We start from the raw sequence: 17,705 nt of genomic DNA, 5'->3' as shown, positions 1-17,705 counted from the left end.
ATTGTTGATGTTTGATACAATAATAAAATCTATAATGTGCATGCACATGATGTACAAAAAGTACATAATGTCTAGTAGCTTTTTCTATGTACAGCTTAGTATTATAAGGTGTTATTAGTTATAATCTTGGGACTGGCCCTTACTACAGATCTTTGAGCCAATATGTGGTAAAAGTATAGTATATAGCTGTCAAGGTTTTACACGATAATTCCATATGCTTTGTAGTAAGCAAGTTACACTTCAGATATAATTACAAAACACATGACCAAATATAGAATCTGTCATCAGATGGGATACCAAATTTAACCTGCAAGGCCGTTACAGTGTAATGTACCCAGACCACTCCTAAGGATCCCATTTCAGTCTTGCTGTAGCCTACACAGAACAAGTGACAACCAGAGAACACTTGAATTCTTCCAAATCGTTTTTATTCAGTGTCATTTTCCTTGTTTGTGACATAATTCCATGTATGTGATCACAAAATCGTGTGACAGTAGCTACGGTCTTTTCCATGTCATCGAGGAAGAATGGTTATAAAATAATACTAAGAACATACAACCTTAACTCATAACATTATGTAAAATATTGGCATTTACTAGGTTTTATGACTCTAAATATAAATAGACTAGACATCCAGAAACATTTCCGAAGTCTTTCTGACACCAGCAGAGTGAGAGCGATAGAGATATGAGATATTCTGTTTGGTGCCAAGAATGGACGGTACAGTCCTGTGGTGAAAGTTAAGGCCATTTTCGGAGAAACTGTCATTGGCAACACGTAGACAGCTGAACCCTGAACGCAATTTAGGTCTGAACCAAAACCCACACATGAGGAGGAGGAGGGGAGAGAGGAGAAAAAGAAGAAAGAGAAAAGAGAAGATATAGAGGGTAAAGAGGTAAAGATTACTGTAAGTAACCAATGATAGACTCTAAGCTTTGGAGGGTTATGAGCAAAGATTCAGTCGAAAATCAAACCCAACTAACTCCAATAAACCCCTGTGCACTTGTGGAGGCCTGTGCTGAGATGAAGCAGCTTAGCAGTGTGGCAACAGCTCCACCTGCACTCCCAAGTGTCTGGTTGGTAATGCCTTTCTACTGCAGCAAGTGCATACAAGTTACTGCTAAAAAAACAAAAAAAACAGAAACACCAACATACAGGATCTCATTAAGGTGTTGTTACCCCCGGGTTAACATGAGTCGAGATCTAATCCGGCACAGAAACACCCACGGCATACAGTATGTATGTTATTTTCAAGCCTATCAAACCATTCTGTGACCCCTTATTTCCTATATATGTGGGTACTGTGAACCTGTAAAAGACTAGCTACTCCCACCAGGACAGAAAGGAAAGGCCTTGGGATGAAAACGATCGCTCGATGTTCGTAAGCGTATACCTTCCCAACCAGTGAGAGGACTTCAGCCATGCCAGGGAAACTGCACTCAACACCATAACAGAGCCATTGTAATCTAAACCAGTGGTTCTCAACCTGGGGGTCACAAGATGATTTATGGGATAGGGAAAAAAATGTTTGCCTTGACATTTGCTTTTTTTGGGGGGGAAATTTTGAAACACTGAATAGTTTCCAGCCTCTAGGCCTCCTCTGATAATCAATTAAATTAAATAACCTGAAAAGATAAAATCATTCTTTGGTTGAACTGTTCACCAGGCATCACTGTTCATCGGGCATCGCTTCATTTTAATCAGTCACAAGCCAAAAAAGCTGAGAACCACTGATCTAAACTATAAAACTATAATCTAATTTGTAGCTCTTATTTACTTAGGTGTATCTTTAATTTTGCTAGTAACCCTTTAACAGTAGGTAGTCATGTGGGAAGTGCAGAACTCCCCTGATCAGTCAGTCCCCCCATCAGTGGAAAGTTCAACTTCATAATGCCAACTTGTACATGCAGCACGATCCCCCCCCTTTACATACATGGCATTGCAAGAACAAACAACCATGTATCTTCGTTCTTTACAGTATTCAGGTCATGTACTTTTAATGTAAATAAGGTGTCTGAAAACAAAACAAAACAAAAAATCATGCTTTACCCCTCCCCTCCCCTCCACACACACAAATATATAGCTGATGGCTAACTGGCTTATGACACTTTCAGTTCAGTGGTGAGAAAACATTCATTTACACAAATATGCTCACAAGTATACATGAAGTCATTCACAAACACACGCCCATGAAAATAATGACATTAAGTATTTCAGAGTCTTGTAGAGGGTTTAAAATCTCTTTCAAATTTTTCGAAACAAACTAAACTAAAAATCTGCTTCCAAATAAAACTTTTTTTCCTTACATCCTAGAAGACATGCATATATGCAAAATACATCAATGAGAATAATATTTGTATTATATACTTATATTGCATCTTTATATTTTTGTGTGTTATGTGTGTATGTACATTATTTTATGACACTGTGTACAATTGCAACATTCTGAATGTTGCTGAGATATCTCTAATACTGTGTGAACATTTCACAATGAAATCTGTACTGAACATCCTACCGCAACCACAACTGAACACAAATGCAACCCTTGCGTTATCCTCCGTCTAGACAGAGTGAGGTCTGTAACTGGTGATCAAATGTGTGGCTCAAGTAACCTCTTGTTAGGCAAACTCGGCAGTATGAGGCAGTTGGGCCTCTGGAAGCAAGTGGAAGCCAAGCAAGAGATGGTCGCGTCTTAGCATTCCTAATTCCTAACAGTCACCGATGCCTGGCATACAGTGCGTGGACGCAACATACTGCGGATATGAGCTTTAAAACCACATTGACACCAAAGGCTGATGGGTGAAATGACTGAGAAACTGAGTGTATTGTTATGACGAGATTCTGCTGCTTCCTACGAGCAAAGCCCACATGCCACTTCCATCCTCCCATCTGTAAAAAGGTAAGGTACTGGCAGAAAGGCACCTCAACACGGTCTTGTGTTCTGAGACGGTGAACTGAGCCTAAAAGATTAACATTTCACTACCTAAAACATTTCATATCAGCAGACCGGGCTGGGACAATTAATAAAAAAATGATTTGAAGTTCTAGTTTGACCTAAGTTTCCCTTTTTAAATCAGGTGAGCAGGAAGACTGTGTGACCTCACAAGTTGTGTCCAAACATTGTACAGCAGCGTCTCCTCCTTGTCTTCTTACTGAACCAGCTATATGGCCAGACAGTTTTTTTGTTTGTTTTTGAAGGTGAGTGGGTGGGGTCACACAGTTATTTTTTTAAAGACTAGGGATGCACCCCCAGTGTCCACATGGGTCCTTATACGGTATATATAATGAGGTTACTTATATGAATGAGACAGTCTGGGCAGCTGAGTATGGGTGGACGTCAAAGCCTCCAAATCTGCACAAGACACCAAAATAAAGGAAACACCACACCTAGAAAGCACTGAGCTTCAGTTTCAATGTGCCTCGACAGAGTTACAGACGCTAAAAACATTTTAAAGTGTGAGAAATTCAATCATTCGCTGTTTTGCTGAAGGTGGCATTGAAATGGGTAGAGATGGAGCAACTGAGACAGCCATGCCATACGGTTTAAAGTGTTGTGATGTTCAACAAGCCATTCTGTGCCCACCAGTCGCCTGTGGTTTGAAATGCTTCACCACAGGATGAAGGTGATCACTTTGAAACACTTGACATCTATTGGTATATTTCCCTTGCACCAAGCCAGGGGAAATACACCCTCACCTCCTTTAAATATACTTTGCTCTCATTTTACGCTCCGGTTTTTCCTTCATTTTGGTGATTACCTATATCTTAATTAAAAACACTAGTCTATTCTCGAGAGAGGCAGCTGGTTGGTCAGATGCATAGACCATGTGACCCTGAGGGACATGAAATCTGAGTGACCATGTATGGACCATGTATGGCCATGTTGCTTGTGCATGCATGTGTGTGGTGTGGTGTGTCCGTGCCTAGAATGGTGTGAAGTCTACAGGGTACATGATAGGGAGCCAGTTCTCGGTGAAGGTGGCGCAGTGGGTCCATCCTAGGTGTCGCATCAGCTGGGGGGGGTAAACAAAACAAAACAAAACAGAAGGTCATTCCACTGAATAAAACTGATCAGGAATACTGCTAGTATTACAGGTTTGTTCAATCATTAATTTGTGTGTTAGTTATTTTGTAAAAGCATAGTCTTTGAAGTGTAGAAGAAGATTAGGGCCACATGTGAAAAGTTTATATTTGGGCTCTGAGAATGTAGTCAGAATTCTGAGTTTAAAGTCAGAATTCTGAGACTGACTTTATGCAGAATCTCAGAATTCTGACTTTATTCTCAGAATTCTCAGAACTCAAATACATTTTTCACGTGACCCTAATCTTCTTCCTCCTCATTAAAAATAGTAGACAAAACATTCCGCAGACACTGCAAAAACACAACATACATATCCAATTCTGTTGACTAGAGAGAAACATGTCAGCTGTCACTGCTGTTGTACCTGAATGCAGTTTTTCATGTTGTCTTTGCTGGGCTTGTCCTCTACGATCTTGGAGGCGTATTTCAAGGCTCGGCCATACATCTTATTCACCAGAGCGTGTTTGTAGGAAAACGTCAGCACCTGAACAGCGGAGAAGAGACCAGACCAACAAAGAGCTTTGTTAAACATTTACTAAACTACCACAGCACTGAGTCACTGTCTCAATGTGCAGGCAAATGGCAGCTACATTCACATCAGGAAGGTTTTGAATAATTAGGTAAAGTTCAACTGCGCCAAGTCAAAATTCCAGAATTATTTTGGCCTTTCCTTTATTTTGCTTTCAGGAAAACAAACACATTTAACAAGCCCCTCCCCAACAAATGTAACTTACTTTAGAGTCAGTCAGCTCCGCCCACTTCTGCACCTCCCAGAAAGTATCTGAGAGGGTTTTAGCCACGGTTTGCACGGTGTCGTCAGAGCTGCTGCCCACCTGATCCCCGACCCCCTCTGATGGCGCGGGTCCCGAGCCCACAGCGCTGGCCCCGTCCTGGGTCGCGGGGGGCAGCAGCAGCTGGTCAGCCAGAGCGCAGCCCTTCCTACACAGAGCGTCCAGCAGAGACGACTTCTGCTTCTCCATGTCACTGGAACACGGAGGTTATAGATAGATAGATTCAGATTCAGGTTTGAGGGTTCAGTAGTGTGTGTGTGTGTGTGTGTGTGAAGCCAATGTTTGTTAGGATGATCCATTGGAAACTTAAAACTTGAATGTTATATTCTGCGCTTGATAACCTTAAAGAAAACTCCACCCTTGGATACTGATACTGTTAAATATCATCAATCTGTGATGTTCAATGCATTCCAGGAGTTTTTTTGTGATGAAGTGTTGTAATTTACTTTTCTGGTGTACACATTTTCTCTCAACCTGCCTCTTTTCTATCCATTGTTTTTATGCCCTTTGATAAAGCGCTTTGTCTACTACAATTCTTCAGTGTTGCATACCTCTTGATGGAAGCAGCATCTGGTCGAGGGTCTGTCTTCATGGTGAGGTAGACAGCCAGGGCCGTCTGGTCAATGTGGGAAAAGACGATGTCAGCCGCTGACACCACCTCCCCGAGACGTTTTACACGCTCCTGGACACAAACAGTACGCAAGGGTAAGAGAAATCACTGTGACCAGAGAGATAACATACATGTTTAAATCTCCCAACTCTGGAACCACATGTGCCCCCATTATCTTGCGACTGAATCCTGTCAGAGCTTTTCTCTCATGCGTCTCCCCTACTGTGCCTCTCTCCACTTTCCCATTATGTAAAAAAAAAAGGAAGAGAAATACTAAAAGTGATCTTCCTTTAAAAACAAGTGTTCTTTTGTGTTTTATTACCTTTTCTGAGTCCAACTGGTGCAGTCTCTGCACGTGTAGCGGAAGGTAAGAGGAGTAGTTTTCCTTCAGTTCGTCATAAACACAGCTGGTGTCCAACCTGAACAGCAAAGACGGGAGATGATACGTTTGAGAGATTGGGATTGAAGATGAAAGATCAAACAAACATGTCACTGAGCAAAGCAAAACAGATAAGCGACGATGCACACTTTGTCATCCACTGAATCTTCAAGTCTCTCAGGGCCTCCGAAAACTCCTCCTTCACATCTTTCTCTTTCTCCGCTTCCTTGTCCTTCTCCTTTCCTCCGTTCTTCGTCTTGTTGGGTGCAGGAATTAAGTGGTAGACGACTGGCACAATGTCCTGTATGACACACACAGAAATTTGTTCAGTCAAAACTAAATTAATTAATAAATCCCAATACCATCCATGACCTTTTTTAACTACTCTGGATCAGCATCCCAATTCTCACCCTTTCTACCAATGCCGTGTCAATGTGAGTACGTCCCACGACACCAAGGTCCTTTTGGTTATCTCTCTTTAGATCAGTTAAAAATAGTTCTCCAGTGGGCATGTAGGTAGAAAACTTAATAACATAACCCTCCTTTAAGCTTTGTCTACCTACACCAACTGAATGGCATCCTACCAGTTATGTAAATTTAAAGAAACACTCCTTAATTAATTACTGTTACCAATTAGATAAATTATAGTTGTGCCATTTTACTGACCACCAGAAAACACAACATTCCTCAAAATAAAATTCTACTGAGAATAATTGCGTACCCTGACTAGACTGTTGCATATTTGCTAAACAATCCTCTTTTTGTTCTTTCTTTCCTCTCCCGAATTTCCCCTAGGGGATCAATAAACTGCATCTTATCTTTTAATATTTGCTCTTTACTCCAATACAGCTATTCACAGTGACATGCTTTGACATTATTAATGCAGATATAACAAATCCTATCTTCAGGTAAGGAGTAAGCCATTTTCCTTGTAAAGGCAGGTGGTAGGAGAGCATTAGCCGCTCTGTGTTGAACAGTGATTCTAGCTCATCCAGTACCTTTTTAAACTTTCCTTGTCGTTTTGCAGAGGCCTGCCCCTGGTGGTCAGAATAACACACAGTAAGGAAGAGACAACACAAACACACCAAAAGGATTCTCTCTCTCTTTCTTCATTTAGCTTTCATCCTGCCAAGTGGCTCAGAATCTACCCACCTACCTTTCAGGCTTTCAAAAGAAATGTCACAGTGGTAAACAGTGGTGTAATCCTTGTTAGTGGCAAACTGGATGACTAACATTTGCCCTGTGTGCTCCTGACAATAGCCCCTCCCGTCTCATGTTCATCTGACAAATTTTACAAACTTTTTCTTCCCCCCTCCGCTCTGCCACAAGGGTTAAGCACTGCACCTCTACTCAGAGGTCCCATCAAACGAAATTTATCAGTAACAAAAACTAAACATGACCACGAGTGAAGCTTTGGCTTGGAGACAGTTCAATATTTGTGTGTGTATGAGGCTCAATTTATATACAGGCCTTTAGCCCTTGTAGATTATCCAATGCAATGTTGACAGGCTTGGAAAAATTATTGAAAATGATGGAGTGCTGAAAAGCAACCGTTTCAACTTGAAGTCCATTGCATTGGATCCACTGAATCAGGCAAGCTCAGCCAAGCACACAAATATTTAGACATGATGGAACAGCACTGGTGTAATCCTATCCAAGATAAGGAAAATAAATGAAGGAAAGCGAATTAAAACATTTGCCATTGTAATGCACATATGGAAAGTGGAAGTTTTGATGGGAGTAGCAGGAGTCTACAGACTTTAGAAGAGTCTATTTAGAGCACTTTTAAAACAATATTTCACTTAAATCTATCATTAGCAGTTTTTGGCTCACATTCCTCCCAGTGGGCTCAATAGTAAGTAAGAAATATTAGCTGTCCCAATTAGCTGTAATGATGTCACCCATTTCCTTTGCTGTGATTTACTTCTGTCTGTAGATTATACTTTAACATAAACTACAGCGGCACCATCTAGACCTTTTTTCTGTGTTCATCATTTCCAATAAATATTTTTCCCTATTTTCAATTACCAGTAGGGCCTGAACGACAGTGGTGAACACACATTCCAGAGGCAGATAACTGATTGATTGATCAAGGAGTCAGTGAAAATATCCCTTTATGATCTAGTCAATCATTTAATGATTCCATAAACATAATTCAGATCCAGTGTGATGAGATCCGACACAGCTGATGGAATGATGAACCTCTGATTCTGTTTTTGGACTGACAGTGGAACCATTGGCAAATGCAAACAAGGGAGAAAAAAGAAGAAAACTACACTCATTACCCATATGGAAAGTAAAAATATATATTAAGCAACAGACCAGACAGTTCAGCTCAAGTCTGAGGGCGATGGAAGAAAAATTGTAGAATCTTAAGAATGGAAACCACCAAAAGCCTTTGTATCAGTGGTCTTTAATCCTGCTCCTCGGGACTCAGAGTACTGCTGGTTTTCTATCCTACCACGTAGTTAACTGCATTCACCTAGCAAACCAGGTGTAAAATAGACCTCGAAAACCAGCAGGCCTCTGGGTCGAGGACCAAGATTGAAGTCCACTGCTCAGTAGGATGGAGATTAACAGCAAATAGAGCCACTCACTGCTTTCTTGCCATACTCGCTCTTGGGGACGACGAGAGAGCCTGAAAGATAGCACCCTGGACTCGTCCCCTTAGGGATCCTGCAGAAGAGAGGAACCGAGATAGACACACAGAGAAGAAGAGGATGAAGACAGATACATTATTTAATTTGAAGACCTTGCATAATTTGATCATATTGATATATTTTTAATGTTTTATTCAGGGAGGGGTTTCTGCTCTTATGCTCTTATCCTGCAGTCCCTCGCCACTGAGCAGCTACACTGGGTGTTAAGTGCCTTTGGTAAAGGACACCTCGACAGCAGTTATTGGGGAAGGGGAGAACATTACTCATTCATGGCCTAGAACTATCCAAATCTGAACTGGTGACCACAAGCTTGCTTCTCCAATGTTAAGGCTGCCGCCAACCCATATTTGATCTATGATACCAATGTGTTATGTTTGTGCAGGACGCAATTCTCAGCTTAAAACACATCTACTCTAGATTGCAAGAGTCTGAGAGGGTCAACAGTTGTATTGAGACTCACAGCCGTTTTTTCTTCAGGGCCGTCTTTCCATGATAATAGATTATGTAATAAATTAAAACAAGTTGTATCTTTTGTAAACCCTTGGATGCATCTGTTGGGCTATGAGCAGGCAGCAACCAACAATACAACCTGGATTTATCATCAAAACCAGTTGACTGATTCTCATCAAAATTAACCAGCCTTTGCAAAATCATGATTTGTGTTGCATAGTGCATGGCATTAGAACCCAGATCAGAACCCAAATCTTGCAGTCCAAAAGAAACTTCCCTTGCCAACTGTACTCACTTGTCATCTGGCAGGGCCGTGATGTAGAAGGGCTGTGTGGCGCCCGGGGACAGGGTGACGGAGTTCGCCTTCTTCTTGGCCATGAGGGCAGCGCGGTGCGTCTCATAGACGTCTAGACTCAGCGTGGTGGACAGGCGGTGGGAAACCACAAATGGCAGGTCCTTGAGGCGTTCCAGTTCGCTGGACTGCTCGTGACGCACCTGCAGACGCACTGTGTAGTCTCCCTTCTCCAGCTTCAGAGAATACTGGGGAAGGAGGCAGAGAGGGGGGGGAGGTGTTAGTTGATGATACGCACACTTTGAGCTTAGTCTTCTCCAACTTCTTAGAAAAGAGACACATTTGGAAAGGTGAATACACACTCAAACACATACACACTCTTATTCATGTTAGTTGTGAACCTGGGAGGCTGGTACAGTCATAGTGCGTACCTGGTGTGGGTAGGCGTCCCCTGATCCCAGTTGTCTCTTATTCTGGTCAAACAGCATCCAAAGCTGACTGTCAAACTCAGACTCATAGAGCAGCTCACACAGCATGGGACAGCTAGGGGTAACCTCTCCACTCTTGGGCTGAGGACAGAGCAAAGGGAGATTACACACACACACACACACACACACACACACAAAATGGTGTTTTCTTCCTATATGTTGTGCTGAACGGGTGCTGGCAGTACCTGGTGAAAGCTGTAGGTGAGGACGATCTCGTAGATTTGTCTGTTATTAGGGAGAACATCTCTCGCTCCCAAGGCTTTTATCTTAGAACTTAAGGGCCTACAGCAGGAAAGTAAGCAATAAGTATTGCTGCACTGATATGGAACAAGACATTGTCTGTGTATGCGAGTGTTCATGTATTACCTGAGGGGTTGAACCCAGGACTTGAGGGTGATACCAGGGGACACATCCTCATACCTCAGGGGCGACGACACTTCAAAATTTGTCACTCCCTCTGAGGCATGCTGGGAGAGAGAGACAATCACGGGTTACAACCAGACAAGAGGACTAACTTCTGTGTTGTGGCATAAATGCACTGCTGTTCTCACTGGCGGTGCGTGTGTGTGTCTGTGCTCTACTTACTATGTGTAGGGGAGAGGGAGAAGTGGTGAGTCCGTGGAAGGAGATGCTGTAGTCGACCGTGACGTCACCGAGGCTCGCCCACCAGCGTGCGATGCACAGCTCTACTACCCTACCGGACTGCGCGGAGAGAGAACACACACAAAAAATGGTCAGGAAAATTGTGTATGAATGCATATAGCAATATATGGCTTCTAGGTAGCCAGTGAGTGATACCTGGCCAGGGACTACAGATGAAAACTCGCCTTTTTAGCTAACTATGGTACATGTACAGACATGTGTATTAATGTGCATTGTCCCTGTCAAACTAATAAAATCTAAATATGTACCAGCACAGGGAAAGCCTCAGTTAGTGAGCCTCTTTCCAGTAGCGAAGAGAACTTGTAAAATTCATTGGCTCTGTAGGCTCTCTGCTTGACCAGGTGCACCGCATGGAGGACAAACTTCGACGACACATCCCCCGAATGAGAGGTCAACGTGATCTCTGCAGGAGAGAGGGAGGGGCGGAGGAAAACACAATGACAAAGAGAACAAGGGGTGAAAGGAGGAGGATGATTGTGGAAAAAAAACAAAACAGCATGACGGACAGCACGACCGGAAAGTGGAGTGGAAGGCAATGAGAGGCAGAGAGAAAGAAAAGTTAAAAATGAAAAAAAAAAACACATTTAAATTATGCACACCTATCTCTACGTATCTCACAATGTAGGTAACACAGGAAATACTCTGATACTGATGTTTCCAATTATACACATTTTTAAAACATTTTTTTTTAATTCATTGCTTCGTTAAATGGACACATTTCACTAAGAGACAGTAAGTTATTGTTGTAACATTTTTATATGCCATTGATTTTCTAGATAAAAATCATAACATGTCCAACTGATTTCTTCAATAAAACACACCCAGACTACTATAAAACTGATTAAAATTAGATCAATATTCAATATCTTATTACACCTTAAATCAACATTAAAACCAAAAATGTTAATGGTACTATTAGGTGATGTTTTCTGATACCTGGACTGAAATCTTAACACCCACCCAACCACACAAAGAAACACCCACCTGCCCAGGAGGCTCCCTGAGGAACAGTGATGAAGTGGCGTCTGATCTGCCCCGGTCTGAAGTGGATGTCTGTGAAACACACCTCCTGATTACGACTCTCTGTCACTCTGCCGGGGGGAGAGAGAGAGCTGTCAGACACACACACACACACACACACACACACCTCTTACTCTGAGAGGGACAGAAAAACTACTGCCAATATAATGTGTTTACTCACTTGGTGGGGATAATGACTGTGATGGGGACTCTGAATAAGGGACCGGAGGTGGGCGCTGCAGTGTCGTAGCCACACACCTAAAAACAAAAGCTCACAGTGATCATTCAACATTATTACACACAGAAACCAGAACTCACGCTTTTCCTCCAACCCTCATTCCCCTGCCTACCTCAGTGTAGTGCAGTCCCTCTCTCAGTCCCACAGGATCGATGCGGACATTAACGTGACGACACTGGTTCATCAGCTCTAGGTGGGAGGGGCACTGGACCCAGGGGGCGGCGCAAGTGAGGGCCAAGTGTAGCTGAAGGGAGATTCGCTCAGAGTTTCCTATAATGGACATGCAAGGTACAAAAGTTCAAAAAGACAGATAGTGAAGGACAGACATGAAAAACTAGTCCACACTGAAAAGTGATTGCTGGAAAGTACTACAGAATAAATACCTGTGTTCTCTGGGAAGATGGGTTCGATTCCTACTCCGTGATCTGAGGGCGCCAGAACGTGGGCAGGGTCCCTGAGGTAGATGCCTCTCTGTGCTCCCACCGTTACTGAGAAGCCCAGGTGGCTTGTGGGTAAAGAGGCATGCTGAGTGAGGTAGTCTAACGCCCTGTCCACCTGACGGGAAGAAAGGGAGGAAGGTGGTGAGTAGGTGATATACAGAGAGACGAGAAAGGAACTACTTGCAAAAAAGAACATAGAGACTATAAAAGGATACAAGAATGAAAAAAATATCCATAGTCCAGCTACCTGGATAATTCCATGGCCCTGTGCAAACACCTCGATGTCATCCACCTTCAGAGCCGTGTTCTCCAGCGCTCTCCTCACCGCAGGAACAGAGGGGTGGATCCCGCTCTGCTTCAGCCCTTCATCAAGCACCCACAAAAATCACAGGCATATATCAGTAATGCACACAGTCTTGCATTTGCACTCGCAGGCACATACGCAATGTGTCCCACCTAATATCACCCCACACCCACACACCTGAGAGGACAAGTGCGATGCCTCCACAGGCGTTGGGGGACGACATAGAAGTGCCGTTCATCAGCTGGGTGCCACGGAGGGTCCAGTTGGGTACAGATGCAATGGCGCCTCCAGGGGCGCTGATGCTGACGCCCAGGGCCCCGTCTGTACTGGGGCCTCGGGACGACCAGGTGTACTGGTTGGGAGGCAGCTTCTCCCTCAGGGAATACTCTGCCACCATCATGTCTGGGGTCACATAAGCCCCTACACCTGTAGAGAGAAAAGAGTAGGAGTGTAAGTGTAAAAAAACACAAAAACACTTATTTTTGATTGAACATGCTGCCATGTAAACCTATATTCCTCCCTCTGGTGTTAATTAAAGCTACAATATGCATTTTTTTCAATAATGTAGAGGATATATGATACATTATCAGTCTGTGTCAAACTGCAGATTGCCTGTGCTTGCAATCTGCATCTTCAACACATGCACAGCCTCAAACCTCAGGTGCATGAACTTGACCAACTGAGGGAGAGGAGGGCGGGACTAACAATACACTTCCTGCCTCAAGGCATAATGTAGCTTTAATTATAATCTGGGAGGCTAACAAATCCCCAAAGCATATCACATTTCTCCAATTAAACCAGGCAAGTGTGGATCAACAAGTGTGTGTTATCAGTGTGTGTACCTATCACGCTGCTGGTGGTTCCCCCGGGGCAGCCCACTGTGGAGAGGCAGGGGCCGTTGTTTCCTGCACTCGACACAAACATTACATTGTGCTTCTGCACGGCCTCTGTGATCACCTCGCAAATCCTCCTGGAAGAGAATGGGCAAATTAACATGATTGATATGAGTAAGGATGTGCAACACAAAATAAACCCACACAATCACACCCCCTTCACCACCACAAACACAACACTTACCCCGAATTGGGCCAGTGGGTGGCTTCCCCATAGCTATAGTTTACCAGGTCACACTTGTGGTTGATTACTTCAATCATCTTTGAGAGACAGACAGACAAAGAAAGAAAGAATCAATGAGACAAATGAATAATCTGGGAAAAAAAGATGAAAAAGGAGAGGCAAACTGTTACTGCTAATCTTTATTTGATTGAGAGCTTGGGCAGCGTACCGCACGGATAAGTCCTGTGCCTGTTTCCATGGTGCTGAGGCGGGTGTCTCCGATCTTCAGAGCCAGGATTTGGGCACCAGGGGCAACACCATTGCGCTCCGGCTCTTCTGGGAAGTAACCTGCGGCAATACTTGCCACATGTGTCCCATGAGCCCCTTCAAAAAACACACAAAAGCAAGTTAGACTGGCGGTTACACAGTGGATATCTGCAGATTATGCAGTCTCATATTACTGGCTTTTATCTCTGCCCTAACACTTTGTCAGACTGAATCACACAAGGGCTTGAAAGAATAGCTGAAACACGAAGATTTGTTCTTTGCTTTGGGGATGCCTCACCTCCACTGGTGACGATGCAGAGTGTGTTTCCCTCATCGTAAATGTTGACAGAGTAGTTCAGCATCTCAGCATTTCCCAGCGAGGCGTACTCTTGAGTCTCTCTGTAGGAGTTCAGCACAGTGCACTGGGACAGCTCCCCGCTCTCTGAGGTGTCCACTACAGCCCTTTAGAGTACACACAGCAGTGGACAATGTGAGGGATAAATCTACTCCTGGTAAGACCTACTACTGAAAGAAGAGACATGGCGAAGAGAAAGACCCTAAAAGCCAAGCATGAATACAGTGTACAATACCATCTCCAAAATGTCTACTTTTCAGGAACTAAGAAAAACAGTGTTGGTTTTAGGTTGACCATCATACAGTTTTGAGGTTATCCAATTGGTTTCGAAATGTATTCATAAACCCAAGGGCTGTAGAATTTTCTCAGCCCATAGAGGAACATGTGATGTTTCAACTTGAAGTGAAAACATGAAAATCACAAAAACTGGAGCTACAAAGTTTTCACGAGACAGCGGCGAGATATTGTATTTCTAAACGAGAGGGGAGAAACTAGGCAGAGGAAAATGCAGAAAGAAAGTAAGGGGGCCCATCCTGATGTGCTGACCTCCATGTGATGCCGTCATGCCAAAGCACACAGTCATATACAGGACCCGGATCACTGTACTTCTTCTCTAGAGACGCCAGCAGCTCTGACTGACTCTGCAGCTCTTCCTTCTGCAGCTTCTCCATCTGGAGACAGGAAGCGGGGAGAGAGAGAGATGGGAGAGAGGAGACAGATTAGGACACAACACAGCACAGTGGCTAGTAACTATATGCAAATACTGACGAGTACACAGAGAACTTAAGTTTGCATTTCTGACCTGTGAGGGCGAGGGGTGAGCGAGGTCGAATTCTTCTGTCCTGCGACTGACCTCAGCAAGGGCCGCTCTGTGTGGAGGGTCCCACATCTTCTCCTTACGCTCTTTCTAATAGACAAAAGTAGCAGTACTTTAGCAACATCAACATTAGACCCGCCAAAGAAAAACAATGGTAGTCTATATAATTCATCTTCCATGTATTAAATGAATATCAACAATGTACATTCCTTTTTCATGTACTTGTTTTTCATGAATCTGTGTTAAGTATTAATGAAGTGTCTTTCTACCTGTATTCTCTCTTTAAGAGCCTTAGGGAAGAACTCGTAGCCATTTTTAACTCCAATGCGATACTTCCCTGATGGATTGACCCAGGCAGGAGGGATCTGGAGGAAGAGAGGGAGGGAGGGGGAGTGTGACAGAAACACACAGAGATGTAGACAGATAAAGACATGGGGTGAGAAAGATACAAAGAGAAAGAGAAGAAGAAACACAGTTTAGGCCTAATGATCTAGTCTGATCATGTCAAATATAGTGAGATAAAAAGGGCAACACAGAATTAATGAAAGCAGGAATCATCACACTATCACCACAGAAGAAAATACTCATGTTGTTGGCATCTGAAGCATTTAGACTTGATTTGGCTCACAGGACAATAGTAGTTATGGAACATTTCTTGACATCATCACATCAAATATGTCAAGATCAAATCCATTTTTATTTGTCAGTATAGCAAAGGGGGCCTGCACACCTTAAGTGTTCTGCCAGAGAGGCCGGCGACCGTCCCATCTTTGGGTTCCACCACCGTGGTCATGTTCACGTCACCGCTGCCTGTCGTATCGATGATGTCGACGATCTTTGGCTTCCCCTCAGTTGTGACCTTTAGGGATGGGAGAAGAGAAGAACGCAAACGATCATCTATCAAGAACGCTGGACTGGGTGCTCAAGATACATTCTGTAGCCTAGTGACCAGGGAAGAGTAACACTAACAGCTACACCAAAAAGCAAAGGTCTTCCATAATCATCATCATCATCCACCACAACCTACTATCTTGAGCTTTCATTCAGAACCCCCAGCTAACACACACACACCTACCAGTGGGAGAAATTAACTGACAGAAAATCTGAGAAAATCGCCTGAACTTATACTGAGCAACATGGCATGAAGTAGCCATCCTTCGTGAGGAGAACATCGATTGCCAGTCTCCCACAATTAACTGTCCCCCCGATCTGGAGAGGTTTGTTTACACACAGCAGGAGGTTAAGAGATATTGTCCCCCTTTCCTTATTTTGAGCAGCGCTGAAGCAAATACTTGATCTTAATTCAGTGTGCCACAAAGTTCAGCCATCCCACATATACACAAACGTAACAGGGGGCAGCCCCTAGTTAACTTATCAGGCACTGGCAAACTAACTTGATACGATCCCCAGTGTGACTTGGCAGTTAACTTGTGCGGCTAGCTAACGCTGCCAATCAATTAACTTACCTTTACATTATCTACGGTTTACCTCGTGGCAACAACGTGCAGTTTGCTAGGCACAAATCATACTTAACCAGATGACATGATACATACTATCTGCTGTGGAAGAAATTTAAGAATAAGTGGCAGTTTAGCTGGCTAACGTTAATTCAGCTAGCTGACATCACTGCTAGGCTAACTGGCTAACATGTACGTCAACCTACAGTTAGCTAACGTTAGTCTAGCATCAGCCGAAACCAGATTTGACAGCAAGAGCAAATACCCGCGATCCATGGCCATCTACAGATTAGACTGTCATACGAGCGATACAGTGGTGTTGTGTGTGCCTAGCTATCTAAATTACCGTTAAGTAATTGTGCTACGTTAGCCTACGCTGTGCAAACTATCTGAATGAGTTGGGCCTGTAGCTAGCTAAAATGAGCTAGCTGCTAGCTAACGCTACGCAGCCGGTTAGATTTACCTGCATGCCCGGGGCCCCTGGATCCACACCGGTGTCGAGAATAGCGATGAGCACACCTCGGCCATCGTACTCGGGGAACCTGGTGAGATAAGACGCAGCACCGGTTTCTTTTTTGGGAAGCAGCCCGTGGAAGGGGAACGGTTCCTCGGTAGAATGAGCAGCCATGATCAAAAGAGTGACAATGAAAACAAAGCAGCGAAATGGGGAAGAGAGCAACACGGTGGGAGAGACGGGGAGGAAAACCTTAAAGGGGCAGTATGGGTCTGTATGTACTGGAGCTTGGCGTTACAGACCGTTTATCATCAAACTGAACTCTCTGATAGTTACACTGTAGCCTCCCATCCACACTTACAATACAATCATCTGAATATTCATCTGATCATACCTGTAGGCTATGACACTACCACCATGCGTGACGTGCCGGTGTCAAACTTAGTAACACTGCCAGCTGAGTAATGTCTGCTATCTTTGAACCTCAATAATACAGTAGACAGCATCAACTCATTAGATTAGCAACTGCCTGCTGGAGACAACAACAGAAACAATAGATGTGACAGGCAGTGTTTGATTTCAAGAACTCCAGTCTGCATGTCAGTGAATCCAAGCCTGTAGGGTAACATTTGCTCATATAGCATTCTTGATAATGCGTATTAAAAGTATACTTGTGTCATCAGGGACTAGTACAGGTCAGGAGTGGTACATCTTCATCCTATTAATCTTCTGGGTGGCCCAGTGCCAGAAAAGAGCACACGCTAGGTGGTGCTATAACACTGTTAGTTATACTGCGATTAAACTTAATCACAATAACTCCAGTAAAAACAAAAACACCCATGAGCTTTGATTGCTTGTTCAGTTCCATCAAATAGCTTATTGT

General features: G+C 43.6%; 1 protein-coding gene across 2 annotated transcripts; it reads right to left on the bottom strand.

The window, feature by feature from the left end:
• Positions 1–419: 419 nt before the first annotated feature.
• On the bottom strand, positions 420–16,996 carry tpp2 (tripeptidyl peptidase 2). 2 transcript variants are annotated; one of them, XM_071542536.1, is made up of 29 exons: positions 16,832–16,996; positions 15,642–15,770; positions 15,181–15,276; positions 14,897–15,001; positions 14,641–14,765; positions 14,038–14,201; positions 13,702–13,856; positions 13,494–13,570; positions 13,259–13,386; positions 12,594–12,842; positions 12,360–12,475; positions 12,056–12,227; positions 11,785–11,942; positions 11,616–11,692; positions 11,399–11,505; positions 10,663–10,817; positions 10,337–10,453; positions 10,118–10,218; positions 9,937–10,033; positions 9,695–9,832; positions 9,267–9,511; positions 8,459–8,537; positions 6,860–6,898; positions 6,011–6,162; positions 5,805–5,901; positions 5,424–5,554; positions 4,816–5,065; positions 4,446–4,565; positions 420–4,013 (listed from the first exon to the last, which is right to left on the bottom strand). In XM_071542536.1, the coding sequence occupies exons 1-29, from the start codon at positions 16,994–16,996 to the stop codon at positions 3,924–3,926; spliced, it is 3,834 nt and encodes a 1,277-aa protein (XP_071398637.1). In that variant the 3' UTR covers positions 420–3,923. The 2 variants fall into 2 exon arrangements, with proteins under 2 accessions (XP_071398637.1, XP_071398638.1); XM_071542537.1 differs by lacking the exon at positions 6,860–6,898.
• Between the last annotated feature and the right edge of the window lie 709 nt (positions 16,997–17,705).

Source organism: Centroberyx affinis, unplaced genomic scaffold, assembly GCF_046629955.1.
Source record: "Centroberyx affinis isolate AG114_WGS23_722 - 3 ecotype Tasmania unplaced genomic scaffold, CSIRO-AGI_Caff_v1 ptg004122l_1, whole genome shotgun sequence".
NCBI classification, from domain to species: Eukaryota; Metazoa; Chordata; class Actinopteri; order Beryciformes; family Berycidae; genus Centroberyx; species Centroberyx affinis.
The sequence above is the reverse complement of the archived record's forward strand: the minus strand, read 5'-3'. Positions and strand labels throughout refer to the sequence as shown.

Excerpts from the sequence above, each read along its gene's own strand:
- tpp2 (XM_071542536.1), bottom strand. The coding sequence starts at position 16,996 with ATGGCTGCTCATTCTACCGAGGAACCGTTCCCCTTCCACGGGCTGCTT. Across the intron at positions 13,857-14,037 it reads CTGCATCGTCACCAGTGGAG|GGGCTCATGGGACACATGTG; the intron begins GTGAGGCATCCC and ends TGTTTTTTGAAG. Across the intron at positions 13,387-13,493 it reads ACCCACTGGCCCAATTCGGG|GAGGATTTGCGAGGTGATCA; the intron begins GTAAGTGTTGTG and ends ATTCTCTTCCAG.